The sequence below is a fragment of the Hevea brasiliensis genome, chromosome 15, assembly GCF_030052815.1.
Source record: "Hevea brasiliensis isolate MT/VB/25A 57/8 chromosome 15, ASM3005281v1, whole genome shotgun sequence".
NCBI lineage: Eukaryota > Viridiplantae > Streptophyta > Magnoliopsida > Malpighiales > Euphorbiaceae > Hevea > Hevea brasiliensis.
This window is the reverse complement of record NC_079507.1, coordinates 76,975,904-76,998,960: the sequence shown is the minus strand read 5'-3', so window position 1 is coordinate 76,998,960 and position 23,057 is coordinate 76,975,904. Positions and strand designations below refer to the sequence as shown.

General features: G+C 35.8%; 1 protein-coding gene and 1 non-coding gene across 2 annotated transcripts; both read left to right on the top strand.

The window, feature by feature from the left end:
• The first annotated feature begins 725 nt into the window (after positions 1–725).
• Positions 726–20,557, top strand: LOC110660124 (disease resistance-like protein DSC2). Its single transcript, XM_021818312.2, has 8 exons — positions 726–1,351; positions 2,000–3,089; positions 3,218–3,511; positions 3,599–4,294; positions 4,384–4,752; positions 18,530–18,752; positions 19,327–19,661; positions 19,738–20,557. The coding sequence occupies exons 1-8, from the start codon at positions 756–758 to the stop codon at positions 20,452–20,454; spliced, it is 4,320 nt and encodes a 1,439-aa protein (XP_021674004.2). The 5' UTR covers positions 726–755; the 3' UTR covers positions 20,455–20,557.
• On the top strand, positions 16,072–16,177 carry LOC131174192 (small nucleolar RNA R71). Its single transcript, XR_009144440.1, has one exon. It is a non-coding gene; the product is annotated as a small nucleolar RNA R71 (small nucleolar RNA).
• Positions 20,558–23,057: the final 2,500 nt, after the last annotated feature.

Sequence of the window (23,057 nt, the reverse complement as noted above, 5' to 3'; positions counted from 1 at the left end):
ATTATTTCTCCTCTTCTAATCAATTTATATCAAATATAAATTAATTAATTAATCTCTATTAATTAATTTCTCATAATTAAATTTATATTTAAACACTTTAAATATAAATTTAACTTATATTATTATCCAATAACCTAGATTTGATTTCAAGCCATGCTAGGGACTTTACAATCTAATTACAAACCAAACATATTTAATTAATCAATTGAACTCTTTAACTAATTAATTAAATCACCCTGATCCCCAAATCCCAAACCCTAGATTCCAAACCCGAAACCCGAAACTTCAAACCTCAAACCCGAAACTCCAAACTCAAAACTCTAAATTCTAAAATCCTAAAATCCAAACTCCCAAACCCTAAACCTTAAATTCTAAATCCCAAATCTTAAATCCTAAACCCTAAATCTCTAAACCCCAAACTCTAAACCCCCAAATCCTAAATCTTAAACTCTAAATTCTAAATCCTAATTAAGGAGAAACCTCACACTCAGTCCTACATAAAACCAACGATCTGAGACTAATCTCTTCAGGGTACTATCAAGCGACAAAATGGGGACCGAATGGGGCCCAGAAACTTACTTTAGGTGACCGAACCCCTTCTACTCAGCCTATCTCGGATTGATACTTCGAACCTTGTATTAAAGAGTTTTTCGGTAAGTTATTCATTTAAAAAATACACTTAAATGTGTTTCACATTATTTTAAATAATATCTAATACATTTTTCTACGCGGCTATTTTTGCCTTTTGTCTGCCAATGAAGATTGCAGCGAATCTTCCCCCTATAATTATTAACTGGGTCAGAACTGTTATTTACTTTGCTAATTATAAAAGGCATCATTTCTCGGTTGTTTTGTGGAGCATCACTATGGCTGCATCTTCTTCTTCTTCTTCTTCAGTCGATTCAGGAAAATATGACGTATTCCTAAGTTTCAGGGGAGACACCCGTGACAACTTCACCAGCCATCTCCACACAGCTTTGGTTCGTCGAGGAATTCGGACTTTCATAGACTATAGAATCGATAGAGGAGAAGAGCTGGAGCAATCACTTGTTGAAGCAATTAGGGAATCAAGCATCTCTGTGATCATATTCTCTGAAAAGTATGCAGATTCGCGATGGTGCTTAAATGAGCTGGTAGAATGTATGAAACGCAAGAAACAAGGCAAGCAAAAGGTTTTGCCTATTTTCTACAAAGTTGATCCAGCTGACGTAAAACATCAAACCAGAAGTTTTGGAGAAGCTTTTAAAAAATATGAAGAAGATGTGAAGGTGGATAAGAACAAGATCCAAGAGTGGAGGACCTCTTTGAATGAAGCTGCCTATTTATGTGGATGGGATTCAAAAAACACTGGGTATGAATGAATGTTTTTCTTTTCTAATTTGTCTTCATTTCATCATTTAAATCTTTATGTGTTTAACAAACTCAATAGGATGGTTTATTGAAGTTGATTTTTATTGAAAGAAAATGAATTTTTAATTTAATTTGTTATATTATTCTTATTTTTATATGTATTGAGCTCTTATCACTTATATTCAAAACACGGGTACAGACTAAACTATTCTTTTTTACTGGATTTGTTCACATCTCACACGCCACAAACACACATGCACCTAAATTTGATTCCAAAACCTCTAAATTGGGGGAGGGTAAATGACATCAAACCAAAAGGTCTTAGCAAACTAAACTTGTTAGTACCTTCTTGCAGGCAATTTTCAGACTTTTATTGACACAAGATATTTCAATATTATATTAGGATATTTTCAGCCTTTCATTTCAGAATTATCCTCATTTTATCAATTATATGAATTAAAAATATTATTTATTTATAGCATATAATTCTGGAATAAAATTTCACTTGATAACACCAAATAAAAGTTAAAAACTTATTGGCTAATTTTATAAAGTTTTAATACCTTCGTATGAATTTTTTTCTTTGATTACTATTATTATTGTGCTTAAAATTATTGATGTTGATTATGTTTAATTCTTTATTTGTCAGGCCAGAGTCCATACTCGTTGAAGAAATTGTAAAGGATATTTTGAAAAAATTGGGACATCCATGCTTAGATTATGTAGAGGACCTGGTTGGAATACAATCACAAATTGAAAATGTGGAATCATTATTGCAAATTGGGACACCAGACATTAGAATTGTCGGCCTTTGGGGAATGGGTGGTATCGGAAAGACAACTATTGCTAGAGTTATATTTGACAAAAGCTATTCTCATTTTGAAGGATGTTGCTTTGTTGAAAATGTTAGAGAAGAATCAACAAAACATGGTTTAACAAAATTACGAGATGAAATTCTTGTTAATGTATTGAATGAAGGAAATACAAGCATGAGCACGTCAAACTCGAGACCAACTTTTGTGAGGAAGCAGCTTCGCCATGTAAGGGCTCTTATTGTTCTTGATGACGTAGACACATTTGAACAAGTAGAAGCTTTAGCTGGAAAGCATACTTGGTTTGGTGCTGGAAGTAGAATCATCATAACAAGCAGAGATAAACAAGTGTTTCAAGATGGAGTTGATGAAACATATAAGGTTCAAGCACTAACTCACCAGGAAAGTCTTGAGCTTTTCAGTTTGTGTGCCTTTAAAGAAAGACAGCCTGAGGGAGATATGATGGGACTATCAAAGAAAGTAATAAGTTACGTTGAAGGCGTCCCTTTAGGTCTGAAAGTTCTTGGTGTATTTTTGTATAGAAAGAGCAAGATAGAATGGGAAAGTGCATTGAGTAAACTTGAGAAAACTCCTCACGTGAAGATACAAGATGTGCTAAAAACAAGTTACCAAGGGCTTGACTTTGATGAGCAACAAACATTTCTTCATATGGCATGTTTCCTTAAAGGGGTGTCCATATTTGATGCAGAAAAACTACTGGACGCTTGTGGTTTTCATACTTCAATTAACTTAAGAGTCCTTGCTGATAAGTGTCTTGTTGACATTTCGAACAACATGGTAGAGATGCATGATTTGGTACAAGAAATGGGTAGACAAATTGTTCGTGAAGAATCCTTGAAAGAACCAGGCAAACGAAGTAGATTATGGGATTACGAGGATATTTGTCATGTGTTGACCAAAAATACTGTAAGAGCTATAAGTGTTGACTTTGCGTTTTAGTCCACTTGTTTATCTTTATGAAGTGTAGCATTATTTGACACTTTTTTTTTTTAATAAGAAGACTAAATTGTTATTTGGTCCCTTTGGTATTATAGGCAAGTGAAGCAATTGAAGCCATGCTCTTAGACAAGTCAAAACTAAGTGGATTATGCTTATCTCCTACAGCTTTTGCCAAGATGAAGCAAATCAAACTGCTCATCTTGTGTGGTTATGGCTGCGAACATGATATACATTTGCCTCAAGGCTTGGAATCCCTCCCTGATGAGCTAAGACATTTCCAATGGAATTTCTATCCTTTGAAATCTTTGCCATCAAATTTTCATCCTGACAACCCTGATGTATTAGACATGTCTGAAAGCCAAATTGAACGACTTTGGACTGGAATACAGGTATTCTTTCGAATAATTTTCCCCTTTATGTGACTGCAAAATTCAAATGGTTTTTTGGCATATGATGATTGTTATTTAATGTAACAGGATCTTTCAAATTTGAAAGCCATCATTCTGGATGGTTGTAAAAATTTGATTGAATTGCCAGACTTATCAGGGCTCTCAAATCTTGAGAAGATTAATTGCCAAGACAGTGTATGTTTGACGGAGGTGCCTGCATCTATTGCAAATCTTGACAAGCTTGTTGACATGAATTTCCGGCACTGTAGAAAGATTACAAGTGTTCCATGTCGAAGATCTATCAAGTGTATTGACCTTCTTGGCTGCTCGAATCATGAGAAGTTTCCAGAAGTTGGCGATATAGAATATTTAGAATTCACTGGAACTATCTTCGAAGGAGAATCTTCAGCAACTGCATTGCACCATGGAAATATCCCAAGTGACATTTCTCAAGTAAACTTCGCTTATAAATGGAAAATAACTGAAACATGCATTTATATTATAGAAATTACGTGCACTTGGGATGAAAACAATTTCCAGAGGGCATCTATATGGCCTGAAGAACTTGATTTAATCAAACGGACGAGACTTCCACAATTGCAAGGATATGCAAAAGTAGATAACCAAGGGGAATTGGAAAGACATAGTATAGGTATCTGTCATCATGATAGCTTTCCATTCTTTAATCACTCAAGATTGGAACAGGAGAAGATTGCAGATTTTTGGCATGTAATATATCAGAGAATACAATTTGTGGGAGCTGCTTTACTCTTTCCCAAGGAGGTACTCTCCTTCGCACATACACATAAACATACACGCACATATGTATATATCCAAACTCAACAAACTCAAGTTTTTCATGTATGGTGCAGATAAGTACCTTTCCATTAGGAAGTTTTGGTTGCTACCATCAAAGTGAAGGATCTTCAATTACTATTCAGCTGCCTCAAAATTGGCTTAGAGATGAGTTCGTGGGTTTCACTGTACTTGCTATCCTTTCGCTTGAGGACAGCAATGGGAGTGATGATTATTTTTACAGTAGGTGGGAATGCCAATTCAATAGTGCTTGTGGTGAAAGCAAACGAGTATCAATACAGCTTAGACATTTGCCGTTTGAGTATGGATCTTCCTACTTCACATCTGAAACTCAACTGGTAAGTGATGATTGGTTGTATGAATCTGAATGGAATAAGGCCACATTTGATGCATATCTTGAAACTTCATGTGCCAAGCCTTGCTACTGATGCGTCCCAACCGCAAGTGCACGGGTCGTACAAGTAGTATAGAAAAATATCGATCCCACGAGGAGTTGTGTTAATGATTGAATTTTCGATATAAGAGTTGACTAAATTGAAGTATTTATGAGATTAAAATGATGAATTAATGGGTAATGGAGTATGAAATCTAAATGTGCAAAATTAATATTCTATTCAACAATGTATTAATTAAACTAAAATTGCATCAAATAGAAATAAGCAAGTTCAAATATGGCAATATTTAAATTGGCAAATGATTAAATTCGATTAGAAATTAACAATGGTAAAAAGCTGATTCCGGAGTTCGGGATTTCATATTCGAGCTATTTTGGGATTTTAAATTGGTTGTCCAATCTTATGAAACTTATGAGTTTTAAGGAGATTAATTCTTAAATCCTTTGAATTCCCTTTCGGGTGAGACAAAGAGTGCCTTAATCAAACTAATCCTACTTTCGTGGAGTTAGAATTAATTAAGACCCATTAAGTTCCTTAATTAATCTGTGAATCCTCTTAATCCTTAGCCTATTTCTAGGTCTAAGTTAATTAAGTCCAATTTCCTGATTATCTATCACAAGGCCTTCTCCTTTCGGTGCTTCAACCATGGATTAAGAACATTACTCAATGGGATCCTACATTAAGCATGTCATTAAGCTTACAAGAAATGAATAAAACTCATTAAGGCCACAAAATATGGATTACCCAATCAAAATCCACAAATATCTCAAATATTACAACCCTTACTCCAGAATCAAAAGTAAACTACTCACTATCCATAATGCTTACAAGATATGATGAGTTTAAATGGAAATAAAGCTTTAATCTAAGCTAAGAAGTAAGGAATTAAACACTAGAAATGTAGAAAAGTGTAAAGAAAGAAAGAAATCTGCAAATCTTAGTTGAAAATGGTGTGGAAGGTGGAAATGACTCTTCAAATTCTGCTTAGCCTCCTCCTTTCTTTCTTTGCTCCTTGCCTCCCTCTAAAATGAGAAAATGGGACTATATATAGCATTTTTCTGACATGGAGCCCTAAAATAGTATGTTCTAGGAGGAATACATTAAGGGAATCTTCTGCCAGCTCATTAATGAACTCTTTATGGGATCAGCATAAGTGGATCGCATAAGTTATGCATCCCTTATGCGATTTCAGTCTGGGTCACTTATGCTAAGTCGCATGACTTGGTGCATAGGTTATGCACAATTTCGTGAATCGCATAAGGGAGGTGAGAATGTGCATAAGCTATGCAGATCTCCTTATGCACATTTCGCCGGTTCGGAGCAGTGTTCTTCCTCCTTATGCAGAACTGCATAGCTTATGCGGCAAGTTATGCACAGTTTGGTCTATGCATATTTTAGCTTGAAAACTTGCTTTTGGCATCTTTTTGCTGTAGAAGACACTCCTCAATGGCAAAATTCTCTTTAGTCCTTCAAAAACACCATTTTTCCTACAAAACAAAGTAAAAATTACAAATTAGTGCAAAATTGACAACTATGAAAAACTAACTAATTAACTAATGAAATTAGCTAAAAAATGACTAATAATCAAATAAAATGATTGTGAAATTAGACCTAAATGACTATGCAAAATGTGTGCATCAAATACCCCCAAACTCAAGCTTTTGCTTGTCCTCAAGCAAACTTTAAAATGTAATGCAAAATTTTTAGGGGTGCCTTATCCAAAGAGCTATGAAAATTACCTATTAAAGTAACTAAACACACCTTTAGCCATACTAACAATCCATATACCCATCCTTCAAAATGCAAAGAATCTAATGCTTATCCAAGCTTTCACCGCTTAGCCATCAAGTCAATTATCATTCAAAATCCCCAAACCAACCAATCAAAAGAGAGAGAGTCATGCTCAAAAGGAATTCTAGAACAATCAATAGTCAAAGTGTCTCAACATGGAATGATAGAATTGAATGAATAGATGAATAGTTTTCCAATCCCATAGGCAAATTCCCTACTCCTATCTCCACTAATGTAGCAAGTACTATCAAGAGATCAAAGGTCTTTTTAGGGATGTAATGAGGCCATGGGGTTTAAAATGAGGCTAAGAAGAAAGATGGGTAAAAAGTATTCAAAGCATGAGAATATTTTCAATTTTTAAACATAAGGTACACTTTATTATATATATATATGTATTTTTTTATATATATGGGAGAGAAGAATACACAATGAGAATTGTCAAGTGCTAGCATAGTTTACAAAACACATAAAAATGGAGGGACATTTTGATACTTTAACTTGTATTTTGCATTTTCTTTTGATGATTGTCCCTAAAAATGCCACCCCCAAACTCATTTCTTTTGATACTTTGGGTGGATTTCTTTCATTTTGAATGGCAATAGTGAAAAGCACATATACTAGCACTTTTACAAGGTGACAAGTATTTCTTCTCCCTTTTATTGTATTTTTTTTTTTTATGTACCTAATATTATGAATAATTATTCTCATGAAAAGGGTTGGAGTGTTTGGTTCATTGGCTAGGTAGCAATAAGGATTTCAAGAAAAATTAGGGATAAAAAGGCTCAAAGGGGTTTTCAAAGGTCAATTTTAATTAGGAAAAAGGGCCAAAGGTTTAAAATGAGAAGGTTTAAATCAAAAAATGCCTAATCATCTCTCTTTTCAAGTATAAGCTGATATTTCGCCTTGAAAGGTTTAGAAAATTTGTTCTAGGATTGGTGAGACATCATTTGACTACCTTATATCCAATAACTCCCTCTAAACACTCCAATCTCTAAAGGACTAGTTGGGTGGCTTTTTGGCTAAGAAGATATAGGCAAGGGATAGACACTTCAAAACTTTGCACCTCTTAGGAAACTTTCAATCCACAAACCCAACTAAAGGGTGAGTCAAATCACTTTCATAGGCACATTTTCAATACTCAAGGGATTTGGCAAAAGATTTTAATGCATGGTGTATGATTCCTAAAATGAGTAATACATGAACTAAATGGAGGAAGCCTATTTGTATGCAATTTGTACAATTTCTAAGTGATGTATAATGTGTGTGTAAATGTGTAATGAATATGTATGTATTGATGTATATGTAAAATATTTACAATATATGTAAATGAAATGGGATGAGATGCTCTTATACTCAAAATGTGAAAAATAAAGCTAAAAATCAAAATGTGCACCCCCAAACTCAAAATTAGACATTGTCCTCAATGTCTCAAACAGTAGATATCCAAAACTCAAAGCAAATAATATTGACCAGGAATTGTAAAAATAAGAACAAAAAGAAAGAGTTACCTGGTATGAGAATTCAAGTTAAAGGGATGCATAAGAGGCTGCACAGGTTATGCAGAGTTAAGTGCTGTCCAGAACATGTGCATAGGTAAGGTGCATAAGGGTAGTAGGGTGCTGTGGGACTGGTGTGAAAGGTTGGGTTTCTGGTTGTGCAATAGGCTCAGTTTCTGCTGCAGGGTGGCCAGTATCATCAAAATATGATAAATGGAACCCTGTTTTGGTTAAGTGTGCAGTATCAAAATAGGAAGTGTCCTCAAGTGCTGGGATTGAGTGCTCTGCAGGATTAAAGCCAAAATGCTTGGCTATGACAGTAATGAGTCCACCCAAAACAATGTCACCAATGGATTTGGTGGCAATATGCAGCACATGTTCGCAAAAGAAGTAACCTGGAGACACCTTAACTTTGTGAAATGCACACCATAACATAAATAGTTCAGATTTGCCCACAGCACCAGAACTAGTCCCTCTGCCCAATATGGTGCTAGCCATCAACCTATGAATAAACCTAAGTGCAGGGTCAAGGATTTGGGATGTTTTGGACCTACCAGCAGAGAAGGTTTGGGGTTGGTTTGTTATGATTCTCCAAAATTGGGCAGGATTCCAGATGCCCTTATTGGCTACCTCTACTCCAGTATGTGGCACTCTAAAGAACCCATCAATTGTAAAACCAAAAATGCTATGAAATTGATCCAATGACAGCTCTCTATTTTGCCCCAAGCATCTAAATGTCATAATTGGCTTATGGTCTACATCATGCAAGTTGAGGGTAGCAGAGAATGAAGAAATAAACTCCAAAACTAGAATTGGATAAACTACCTCTTGCTTATGCACAAATTCTGTCCAACCCATACCGTCAAGAAATGCAACTACATTATCAAATAAACCCATAGATTGTAGAGCATCAACAGATATATACCTAGTAGGTTGTACCCTTCTATCTTTGAGTCTTTTGAAAGCGGCTTTTTGAATTGTATCAGGGAGAGGCCAGGGTAGCTTTGATACAAATGGGGTTGCTGAAATTGTCTTTTTGCTGGAAGAAGGTGTAGAGGCTGGAGCTTTTGGCTTTTTAGGAGGTGGCTCCGAAAATGGGGTGGGTGGGTCTTTGCGTTTGGACAGAGGAGGAGCAGAGGACATTGGGTCGCACGGATTTGGATCAGATTTTGCGTTTGTATGTTGTTGATGGAGGTGGTGGTGGTGTCGTTTGTGGTGGAGGATTGGAAGGGGGATGTATCGAAGACAATGGAGAGACATCAAGAGGAGAGGCGGGGCGGGAATGTGGAGGGGAATCCATGGTCGATTGGAGAAGAGATAGGGGAAATGAAAATGTAGGGGGATTTAGGGTTTCGTGATGAGAGCGCTGATGGAGAAGATGGGAGAGAGACGGCGAGAATGCCGGAAAGAATGAAGGTTGAAGGGCGGTCGTGGGGTTCAAGAGTCGGGAAGTGGAGGTGGTGGGAATGGTCTTTGCTGAAAATGAATTTGAATCGGGTTGTAGGAGACTGCATAAGGGGAAAATGATTTATGCATAACCTGTGCGTGTTTCAAAAGGATTTATATTTCAGAAAAGTGCTTATGCACAAGTGCATAGGTTATGCACTGTCCTTATGCATGTTTCGGTGACCCTGAAATGGTGAGGAGCGAAGTCATGCGGGAGTGCATAAGTTATGCACTCCCCTTATGCATCTCTCGGCAAGAATGGTTTTTCAGAAACTTGGGTCATGCAGATGTGCATAAGCTATGCACTCTGCTTATGCACTCTGCGGCAATTTTTTTGAATTTTGGTTGGTGGTGATGCAGAAGTGCATAAGCTATGCACTCTGCTTATGCACTCTGCGGTAGGTTTTGAAATTCAGAATTTTGGTTATGCAGAAGTGCATAGGCTATGCACATTGCTTATGCACTCTTCGGCTGAATTGATTTTTGGAGATCTTGGTTATGCAGAAGTGCATAACTTATGCACCTTCCTTATGCATCCCTCGGCAAGGTTGATTTTTTTCTGGGTTTCTAGTCATGCAGAAGTGCATAGGTTATGCACTCTGCTTATGCAACCTTCAGCACTGGAGCTTTGATTTTTGGTTATGCGTATGCATAGCTTATGCACCTTCCTTATGCAAACTTCGGCAGAGAGAGAAAATGAAGGATTTGAAGTTATGCAAATGTGCATAAGTCATGCACTCACCTTATGCAAGTTTTGACAGATATGAAATTTGACAAAATGAGGTTATGCAGAGTTGCATAAGCTATGCACTCTGCTTATGCACTTGCAATAAAGGTGAAAAATGGCAAGAATTTTGGTCATGCAGGATTGCATAAGCTATGCAGTTGCTTATGCACAAATTCAACAAGATCAAGAATGCAATAGAACATGGATTGCAAGTGTGAAAGATACCCTGGAATGATGAAATATAATTCTATGAAGCACAAACCATGAGAAATTTTCATCAAAAACACATAAATATATTCAAAGTTCATAAAAAGTGCATCACACAAGCATGTAAAAATGGATCCTACATAAAAGACCTTTGAGAGCTATGCCATTTTGACTCAAATTCTGCAAATCAACATTTAGCACATAAAACTCCATAAAATTTGCATGAAGTTGCATCTAACCACAAATGAGAAATGAAATCTCCAAGATTTGTCAAGAAAATGCAACATTTCTACCTTGTATCCTATAACCCCAAAGAAGTTCAAAACTGCAAAAATGACCAACTTACCACCATAATATCATTATAAGCACAAATATTAGAAAATTACCCACCCAACCTCACCAAAAACACAAGTGATCTGCTGCAGATTCTATTTTTCTGCTCTACAGAAGATACTTTTCCTCTGCAATAACCAGATTGTAGCTTTTCTGATTCACTAACCTTCCTCCATTTAAATACATCCAACCTCATCAAAAACATGAGCCATTTGCTGCAGACACCCTTTTTTACTGCAGATTTTATTTTTCCTCTGCATGAACTAGATTGCAGCTCCCAGACAGATTATGCAAAGAAAAGCTTATCGATTCTTTTGAAGGACAAAATTTTACAAGTTAAGAATTACTTCCCCATCAGTTCTCCAGCGTTTCTTCATTGTTTTAGATCTACAAGGGTCTAGATTTAACAATGTCTAAATTTTATTTTGGGGAGTTTTAAGATAAAAACAAAATTAATGAAAATGAAAGTAAATCAACAAAAGCAAAATAAAAGGACTTGGGATGCCTCCCAAGAGGGCTAATTTATAGTCCTTAGTGGACTTTTCATGAATTTCATTTGAAAAGAGGTGAGGGATTGGAGAGCTTGTAACAGCCTTGCTCCTAGTATTGGGTCTCCGTTATGTAATGCTTCAATCTATGCCCATTGACCTTAAAATTCCTGATTTTTCACTCCAAATTTCTATTGCTCCATAAGGGAAAACCTTAGAAACTCTATATGGACCAGTCCACCTTGACTTGAGTTTTCCAGGAACAATTTCAATCTTGAGTTGAACAACAAAACTGAATCACCTTCTTTGAATTCCTTTTTCCTCGGATGCTTATCATGCCAAACTTTAGTTCTTTCTTTGTAAATACGGGCACTTTCATAAGCATCCATCCTCAATTCCTCAAGCTCATTAAGTTGTAACAACCTTTTCTCACCAAATTGCTTAAGATCAAAATTCAAGGTCCGAATGGCCCAATATGCTCTATGTTCTAGCTCCACGTGTAAATGACAAGACTTACTATACACCAACCTAAAGGGAGTAGTTCCTATAGGGGTTTTGTAGGCGATCCTATATGCCCATAAAGCATCATCTAGTTTGATAGACCAATCTTTCCTAGAATTGTTCACTGTTTTCTCCAAAATATGCTTGAGCTCTCTGTTAGAAATTTCAACTTGTCCTGAAGTTTGAGGATGGTATGGGGTAGCTATCTTGTGCACTACACCATACTTCCTCATTAAGCTCTCAAATTGCTTATTACAAAAATGGGAACCCCCATCACTAATTATAGCCCTAGGAGCTCCAAATCTGCTCAAGACAAATTTTTTCAAAAATTTTACTACCACTCTAGCATCATTAGTTGGAGTTGCAATAGCTTCCACCCACTTTGACACATAGTCAACCCCAACTAAGATGTATCTATTACCATATGAAGGAGGGAATGGCCCCATAAAATCTATTCCCCAAACATCAAATAATTCCACTTCAAGAATATTATTTAGGGGCATTTGATCTCCTTTTGACAAATTTCCACTCCTTTGACATTTATCACAATCCAACACAAATTTCCTCACATCCTTAAAAAGATTTGGCCAAAAGAAACCAGCTTGCAAAATTTTACTAGCTGTCTTAGAGATGCCAAAATGTCCTCCATAATCAGAAGCATGGCAATGATGCAAAATACTGGATTTCCTCTTCAGGAATACATCTTCTAATTAGACCATCACAACATCTCCTAAAGAGTAAAGGATCATCCCATCTATAAAACTTCACTTCATGCAGAAACTTTTTCTTTTGTTGCCATGTTATACCTAGAGGTAAAACTCCACAAGATAAATAATTCACAAAGTCTGCATACCAAGGTAGTTTAGCAACAAGAGAGAAAAGTTGTTCATCCAAGAAAAACTCATCAATAGGGATTTCATCCAATTCTTCACCATCCAATTTCAACCTACTAAGATTATCAGCAACTACATTTTCAGCTCCTTTCTTATCTCTAATCTCTAAATCAAATTCTTGTAGCATCAGAATCCACCTAATGAGCCTCGGTTTGGCCTCCTTTTACTGAGCAAATACACGATGGTCGCATGATCCAAAATATAACCACCTTTGAGTCAATAATGTAAGGTCTGAACTTTTTCAATGCAAAGACAATTGCCAAAAATTCCTTTTCAGTTGTTGCATAATTTGTTTGAGCCTCATCCAGTGTTCTACTAGCATAATAAATAGCATAAGCCTTTTTGTCCTTTCTTTGACCAAGAATAGCCCCAATTGCATAGTTGCTAGCATCACACATAATTTCAAAAGGTAGGCTCCAATCGTGGTTGCATGATTGGTGCGATGATGAGAGCTTGCTTCAACTCGCAAAAGGCATCCAAACACTCTTGGTCAAATTCAAATGGTGTGTCATTACTTAACAAATTAGACAAAGGTTTAGCTATTTTAGAAAAATCCTTAATAAAGCGTCAGAGAACCCTGCATGTCCTAGGAAACTTGAATTCCCTTGACATTGGTAGGAGGAGCCATCTTCTCTATCACTTCAACTTTGGCTTTATCAACCTCTATTCCTCTGTTAGACACCAAATGTCCAAGCACTATCCCTTCCTGAACCATGAAATGACACTTTTCCCAGTTTAACACAAGGTCAGTATCTGCACATCGCTGCAAAATTTTAGAAAGGTTAGCTAAGCATATATCAAAAGAAGATCCATAATACTAAAAATAGTCAATAAAAACCTCCATTATGTCTTCAATGAAATCTGAGAAGATTGCCATCATGCACCTCTGAAAAGTGGCTGGTGCATTACACAACCCAAATGGCATCCTTCTATAAGCAAAGGTTCCATATGGACAAGTAAAAGTGGTTTTCTCTTGATCATTTGATGGATAGGGATTTGAAAAAAACCTGAATATCCATCTAAATAGCAAAAGTAAGAATGCCTAGCTAGTCTTTCCAACATTTGATCAATGAAGGGAAGTGGAAAGTGATCTTTTCTAGTGGTAACATTTAATTTTCTGTAATCTATGCACATTCGCCAACTAGTCATCGTTCTAGTGGGAATTAATTCATTATTTTCATTTTTGACAACTGTCATTCCACCCTTTTTTGGGACAACATGTACTGGGCTCACCCAAGTACTGTCTGAGATGGGATATATGATCCCTGCATCAAGCAACTTCAAAATTTCCTTTTTAACAACTTCTTTCATATTTGGGTTCAACCTCCTTTGATGTTCAATAGATGGTTTACAATTTTCTTCCAAACTGATTCTATGCATGCAAAAATGTGGGCTTATTCCCTTAATGTCATCTATGGTGTATCCCAAAACTTTCCTAAATTTTCTCAACACTCTTAACAACTTATCAGCCTCTAAAGTACTCAAATTTGCATTTACAATTACTGGATAAGTGTTATTAGTGCCAAGAAATTCATACCTGAGCTGAGAAGGAAGTTGCTTAAGTTCTACCTTAGGTGCATCTTCTTCCTTGAATGATGGTTGCTTAAATTCTGCTTTTTCCTTTTGTGTGAGTTGAAAAACTGGAGCAGAAATGAATGGTGGACTTCCCTCTAAGTGTTGAGTATATGCAGCTACATGAGGGTTGTCATAGTCTATGCCTCCTCCATGAACCAAACAATTTTCAAGTGGATCTTCTGGATATTTCTTTCTGAAGTGTTCTTCAACCAGCTCATCAATAATATCAACTCTCAAGCAAGTATCAGCTTCAGAATGATGCTTCTTCATAGAGTTATTAATATTGAAAATTAATTGCTCTTCACCAACCCTAAGAGTAAGCTTTTCTCCTTTCACATCAATCAATGCTCCTGCTGTAGCTAGAAAGGGTCTCCCCAAGATAATTGGAATATTAGAATCTTCCTCCATGTCCAAGATGACAAAGTCAACAGGTATATAGAACTTTCCAACCTTCAGGGGCACATTCTCCAAAATCCCTTCAGGATACTTGATTGTTCTGTCAGCTAACTGAAGAGAAATATGGGTTGGCTTTAGATCTCCCATGTTGAGCTTCTCATAGATAGAAAGGGGCATAAGGCTAACACTGGCCCCTAAATCACATAGAGCTTTTGTAGAACAAGACTCTCCAATGTGGCATGGAATTGAAAAACTCCCTGGATCCTTAAGCTTTGGAGGAAGTTTCCTTTGGAGGATAGCACTACATTCTTCCACAAAGCTACAGCTTTCATCATCTTCAAGTTTTCTTGTTTGAGAGAATTTCTTTCAAGAATTTTGCATAAGAGGGCATTTGTGAAAGAGCATCAACAAAAGGCACATTTATGTAAAGTTTCTTCAAAATCTCTAAGAACTTCCCAAATTGCCTATCAAGCTTGGCTTCGTGAAATCTTTGTGGAAAGGGAAGTTGTGGCTTGTAGGGCTCAGGAGGTATATACTTCTCTTCTTTTTCTTCAAATTTCTCCTTACATTTTTCTGCACTCTCTTGTTTTTCACTCTCATCAGTTCCTTTTTCATTTTCTCTCTTCTCACTGTTTTCACTCTTCTCATCATTTATAACTTTACCACTTCTTAAAGTAATAGCTTGACAATGCTCTCTTGGATTTTCTGGTTGACTTGGAAGCTTTCCAAAAGATTTGACACTTGAGGAAGATGCTTGTTGTGCAATCTGGTTTTCCAAAGATTCATTGTGTGTTTGCATTTGTTCCAGCCTTGCTTTCACCTCTCTCATCTCCTCATCATGCTTATTTTGGTTGGCAAGAATCTGTTGCAATAAGGCTTCAGTGGTGGAATTTCGTTCTTCTGCTTTTGGTGGAGGGTTCATATTTTTCTGAAAATTGGGCAATGGTTGCCTATTTTGCGATATGGAACTTGACTCATTGTGGTTGAAAATTCGATTTTGAACTTGACCTTGCTGATTGCCCCATGAAAAGTTGGGATGATTCCTCCAATTTGGATTGTAAGTTTGAGAATAAGGATTCCCCATTTGCTTGTTTCCATAATTACCAACATATCTCGCTTGTTCTCCATAATCTACTCCACACCGGTTGTTTCTCTGCATAAGCCACTTGTTGTGAACTTCGGTGATGATGATGAACTAACCAACATACTCAAATCTTCCATTTTCTTAGCAAGGACATTTGTAAGTGCATCAAACTTTGCATTAATCATGTTGAATGGATCAAGATCATACATTCCAAAGACTTGCCTTTTTCTCGAGTTGAGCTGGTCCTCTTGGACTACTCCAAAGATGAGTATTCTTATAAATTTTCTCTAATAACTCATAATCTACATCTTCATGCTTTATAATAAATTATCATCAATTTAGACCATCAATAATTCCACTGATAGCAGTAGAGACATATGTTTAGAAATTATGATTTATCATCCATTTTGGAATGGCGTGATGTGGGCATAATCTCTCTAATTCCTTCCATCTCATCCATGATTCATAGAGAGTTTCATCTTCTCTTGGTCCGAAAGTGTCATTTGATTCTCAACTCTTGAGTTTTTCCAGGTGGAAAATATTGTGCAAGAAATGCATCAGTTAGTTGCTCCCAATTTGTAATGGAGTTGTGAGGTAAAGAATCAAGCCAATCCAATGCTCTATCTTTCAAAGAGAATGGGAATAGCTTCAATCTTGCTGCATCATCAGATACTCCAGGTTGTTTTTGCATGTCGCAAATCATAGCAAACTTCTTCAGGTGTGTGTGTGGATTTTCAGAAGGATGTCCTCCAAATTGAGAGTTTTGGATCATTTGAAGAACTCCAAAATCCATCTTGTAACTATTTGCATCAATTCTTGGTCTTGCTATGCTCTCTCTCAAGTCATCAAAACGAGGAAAAGCATGATCCATCATACTTCCCCTAGGCACATTTGCATTAACAACTTCTTCACCTTGGGCTTCATTTTCATTGTTTTGACCATTTCCAGCATTACCAACACCAATTCTAACTCTTTCATCAGCCATGTTTGCTTCTAATTCAGTCTCTCTCGAAACTTCCTTCCTTCTTCTGGTTTCTTTCTTGTTGGCCTTACAAAATTTCTCAATTTCAGGATTAAACAGTAAGGTTGTGTCACTTGAGCTTCTAGCTCTTCTCATAAAAGATTAAAGGTACCTGAAAAAGAACAAACAAACACAAAATGAAAAGATAACAAAGATAAAACTAAAAACAACTAAAATAATCAAGAATTCAATCTTAAACAAACAACTCCTCGGAGGCAACGGCGCCAAAAACTTGATGCGTCCCAACCGCAAGTGCACGGGTCGTACAAGTAGTATAGAAAAATATCGATCCCACGAGGAGTTGTGTTAATGATTGAATTTTCGATATAAGAGTTGACTAAATTGAAGTATTTATGAGATTAAAATGATGAATTAATGGGTAATGGAGTATGAAATCTAAATGTGCAAAATTAATATTCTATTCAACAATGTATTAATTAAACTAAAATTGCATCAAATAGAAATAAGCAAGTTCAAATATGGCAATATTTAAATTGGCAAATGATTAAATTCGATTAGAAATTAACAATGGTAAAAAGCTGATTCCGGAGTTCGGGATTTCATATTCGAGCTATTTTGGGATTTTAAATTGGTTGTCCAATCTTATGAAACTTATGAGTTTTAAGGAGATTAATTCTTAAATCCTTTGAATTCCCTTTCGGGTGAGACAAAGAGTGCCTTAATCAAACTAATCCTACTTTCGTGGAGTTAGAATTAATTAAGACCCATTAAGTTCCTTAATTAATCTGTGAATCCTCTTAATCCTTAGCCTATTTCTAGGTCTAAGTTAATTAAGTCCAATTTCCTGATTATCTATCACAAGGCCTTCTCCTTTCGGTGCTTCAACCATGGATTAAGAACATTACTCAATGGGATCCTACATTAAGCATGTCATTAAGCTTACAAGAAATGAATAAAACTCATTAAGGCCACAAAATATGGATTACCCAATCAAAATCCACAAATATCTCAAATATTACAACCCTTACTCCAGAATCAAAAGTAAACTACTCACTATCCATAATGCTTACAAGATATGATGAGTTTAAATGGAAATAAAGCTTTAATCTAAGCTAAGAAGTAAGGAATTAAACACTAGAAATGTAGAAAAGTGTAAAGAAAGAAAGAAATCTGCAAATCTTAGTTGAAAATGGTGTGGAAGGTGGAAATGACTCTTCAAATTCTGCTTAGCCTCCTCCTTTCTTTCTTTGCTCCTTGCCTCCCCCTCTAAAATGAGAAAATGGGACTATATATAGCATTTTTCTGACATGGAGCCCTAAAATAGTATGTTCTAGGAGGAATACATTAAGGGAATCTTCTGCCAGCTCATTAATGAACTCTTTATGGGACTGCATAAGTGGACTGCATAAGTTATGCAGTCCCTTATGCGATTTCTGGTTCGGGTCACTTATGCGAAGTCGCATGACTTGGTGCATAGGTTATGCACAATTTCGTGAATCTGCATAAGGGAGGTGAGAATGTGCATAAGCTATGCACTCCTTATGCACATTTACCGGTTCTCGAATGTTGTTCTTCCTCCTTATGCAGAACTGCATAGCTTATGCGGCAAGTTATGCACAGTTTGGTCTATGCATATTTTAGCTTGAAAACTTGCTTTTAGCATCTTTTTGCTGTAGAAGACACTCCTCAATGACAAATTTCTCTTTAGTCCTTCAAAAACACCATTTTTCCTACAAAACAAAGTAAAAATTACAAATTAGTGCAAAATTGACAACTATGAAAAACTAACTAATTAACTAATGAAATTAGCTAAAAAATGACTAATAATCAAATAAAATGATTGTGAAATTAGACCTAAATGACTATGCAAAATGTGTGCATCAGCTACAAGCTAAAATATATATTGATCCGATTAATGTACATTGGTGATGTGGTAGAAAATCCCCCAGTGACGCAACCTAGCTATTCTTATGACCCTAGCAAGATGTCCTTAACGTTTTCTTTCAACAAAGCAGAAGGCACTAGTATTGGAAGAGATCTTGATGACTATCACAATGATGAGAAAGACAATGGAAAGCGCAGATTTGATGCGGAAGGAACAGAACGACAGGGTAAATCTTCACTCCAATGTGTCTCTTTTTCTGTACTTTTTTTTGGTATTGAGGTCATTCATGTTGTCTTTGTCCCTTACAGTTCCCATAATTATAATACAATTTAAATCATTAAACTTTAGTTGGTGTTTCACGCGTTCCAAACTTCATTATTTGGACAACTAAATTCATAAAAAAATTTTACGAAAAGAATGAAAAAAAGATGAAATTTGAGGAAAAGAATGGGTCTGAATCATTAGTATCTTTGGTTTTCACACCTTTGAGTCTCCCAGAACTACCAAGGCATCCTTCCATTGCTTAGTCTTGGCTTAATCCCTTTTCTCTAATGATTGAGGGATAATAACAAGCGTGATGAAGTGGGAAAGGGATAGATAATGAAAAACTACAGACTGACATAAAAGGAGTTGGCTCCTTGTCTTGGAAGAAGGTGGGGATGGGTTACCTGGGTTCTCATATTCCGTGTTCAATTCTAACTCCATGTAACTATCTTTTTTCTCTCTTTTCTTTATTTAGATGCAACTATGTTTTGATGTTTCTTTTTGTAACTCTTATTATAATCTAAAAAAAAATCCAGTTATCGTCTCTTCTCCACATTCCAATGAGCAAAACAAAGGGAAAGATAAGATCCTTACCACTCAAGGAACTCAACAATCCTCTAGTAACCAAATGTGTATATCCAACAAGTTGAGAAAGGACGAGAGCATAGAAGAAGAGGATGAGGTTGAGAGTGGATATAGTGAAGATCATGAGGCCCAAGAGGAGACCCTTTTCATGGATACTATTGTGGATCATCATTTCCTTAACTCAACCTCTTACAATCACTCATTCAATACAGTTGATGCTCAAAGCTGTGTCTTCAAAAGCCTTGCTCCATCCCTTGAATGTGAGGCTTCTTCTTCAAGTGGTCAGGTTTGTCCTTTTTTACTTAATTTTTCCTCTTTTATTATTTTGTTAGTGACTAACTCTTTTATTTTTTCATATACAGGCCCCTTTCTGCATTCTAGAGGATGCTAGTTTGGAGCAATTCAACAATCCTCTAGAGTCATTGGACTTGTCCTTTTTGGATCTTACTTCTGTTGTGCCATCCTTTACTTCATTAGAAGAGCCTTCTAGCCCAGAGGAAGTTGAGCCTGCAAAGACCAAGCTGATGGAGATTCTAACAATAAAACTTCCTGACCTGAGTGTAGAACAAAGAGATGTGGCATTAGGAGCCATCAAAATCCTACTTAGAAGTCCATCTCATACATTGGAGGTCCGAGAAAGGTTGGACAAGCTACAGATAGAGATTCCCCAGTTGATCACTTCCTACTCTGCCTATCAGCTTGAGCTAACCTCTCTGACTAATCACTTGGACAACTTTGTTTCCAAGACTACTAGAGCTAGAGAGTTGACAGAGAAGATCAAGGCAGCCAGAGAGAGAGACCAAGAGCTGAGGAATAGAATTCTTAAGCTACAGGCCCAGATTAACATGCTTTATGAGGAGATTGATATTTTAAAGCAGGAGGCTTATTCTAATAAGAATTTGGCAGATACTATTGCTCAGGAGTGGCATGCAAATTCTAAGGACCTTCAGACTTTAGCAGCATCAATAGAAACTGAGTGCCCTATGGCTCAAAAATGGTCTCATCAGCGCCAACAAGTAAGTCAACTAGTCCAAGCTCTTTCCAACCAATGGGATGCATTGTGCTCCTTTCAATTGTAGTACATTTCTTTCGGAAAATTCTTAGATACTTCATTAAAAGGAAATATTAACGTTAGTATACTAAAAATGCTCTTCCTAAAAATGGTGGATGAATGCTTTTAAAGTTTGGATGTGTTCGTGTTGGGCACAACTTTCCCTCCCCCAACCCCATCAAACAAGGTGCTGAATGCATATTTTTTTATTTTTGTAATGTTGCGAAGGCATAGTCTTAAGTTTCTAAATAGGTTTAATAGATCATTGATACAAACATTTTTCCCATGTGAGAGTTTTAGTATAATCTTTCAAAGCTATTGAAAGACATTTTTAATAAATAAAACTATTGAAACTTGTAATGTTATAGATTCAAGCGGCCATAAAATGATATGCAGATTACTTACAACAGTATACGGTTACATATAAACCGTTTATTACAATTGAAATTTACTTTCTCTTTCCATTTATTTTTATGGTGTACTGTAATTTGCAGTGGCTTATTCCAATAGTATTCATGCTTAGGGTGGTTAATTTGGTTTAATTTGATGTTTTATTCATGTTCTAAAGTTTCAATATATGTAATGGACCAATTTGCCTTCTTATAAAATTCGCCTAAAAGGTAAAATTCACGATTCTAAGGCGGCGTTTGGAACACCGTAATCAACATGATTACATTGCATTGTTGATTACCATGTTTGGTTAAGTAAAATATTTTTATTATGTAATGGTGATTATCCCAATATTTTTTTACTACATATTTTGATGTAATCACGATTACATAATAAACACAATGTATTCATGATCACATTACCAATGTATTCATGATCACATTACAAGGCCTCTCACTTGACTTTTCACAAGTTTCTATTGGAGGAGCGGAAGCATGAAAAACACAAATTTATACTATTGAATCAAAATTTTTCACCTAGGGTCACATGCATAATGCAAGATTTATTTTTATCTATTCGATTTCAATGATAAACAACATATTAAAACTCTTTTAATATGTTTTTGGATCTGTATTTGCCATTTAAGATTTTAAAATTAATCAGATTAATTTTAGAACCCTAGATTAAATCAAGAACAAATACACTAACCTCTTGATGCACTGCAGCATATTTGTACCTTTGGGATGCGTCTTTAGGACACCAAATGTTGTTCACACCAAGTTCACCTATGGCAGCCCTTGAACAGCTTCTAAAACTTTTTTTATTAATTAGAAAATCAAGTTTTGCTTTTTAAGAGATTAAAGATGTAAACAGGACACTATAAGTGATTTCTAGTATTTTTAATTCAAGAGATTATTTGCTAATCTCTTGGAATAGATGAGAGATGAAGAGAGAATGGGAACCACAAGGGTGGCGGCACAAAGGAGGCAATAGCTGGTTGTGTTATTTTTTTTTATATAACAACACTTATATAGCTAGGTCACCACTTAAAACTCTTGTCACATGTCATTTTCTGATTGGTTCTAGGTTTAATTGATCCAATCACATTGTGCCAAGTGTCAAACCTATATTTAATATTAATTTTAATCATCTTATATGATTACAAGACATTTAGCAAGCTTATGTGTAGTGTCATATGTCACCATCTCATGGTGTCACATGTCACCCTGTGAAATGACCAAAATGCCCTTGTGTCTTAATTTTGAGTTCTCAACCCAAAATAATTATTTCTCTTCTTCTAATCAATTTATATCAAATATAAATTAATTAATTAATCTTTATTAATTAATTTCTCATTAATTAAATTCATAATTAAACACTTTAAATATAAATTTAACTTATACTATACATCCAATAATCTAGATTTGGTTTCAAGTCATGCTAGGGACTTTGCAATCTAATTGCAAACCAAACCTATTTAATTAATCAATTAAACTCTTTAATTAATTAATTAAATCATATTTAATTTGATGATTACTTGTGTATGTGTGTGACTTACTAGGCTAATCACTAATTAGCAATGAAACATGATATCAACTCTTAATATCATCAGAACTCTTTCTTACCATAAATGATTTCTCTAAACTATTTTATGCACCTCATAGACTATGGTTAACACCTAGCATAGCATGCCATGGCCACCCAATTAGTAATAAGGTTTACCTTAAATGAACTTATAATCATATGTTACCATGCACTAGAATCTCTCTGTTACAAAATCCCAATTCAAGCTGGAGTCATGATTTATGTCAAACCCCATTTGCTATGAATATTATGTTCTCTTTTAATTCCAGTTCTTGATTAAAAGATTTTTCTCATCAGAAACTCTTTTCTGAATAAATCTGTCTGTCCTAGTCAGGAACTTGAAACATCAAGAACATTAAATGAACATAGGATTTTATCCCTATTTACTTAGAGGAACAGATTCCATCTTGATCAACACCTATCTCCATAGATAACTAGTAGGAGCCAACACAGGCCCATATACCCATACACAGTACAAGTATGAAAGCAGTATCAAACTCAAACCACCTATATACAAGATAACTGTGCTATCTCAGGTCTAAAGATTATATGCACTGATATAATTTATGACAATGCATTGACAAGAGTAAACTCCATGTGCTTGTCATAAGTGTCACTGGTTCGGCCTACTTATCATGTATAAGTGCCTATCATGTT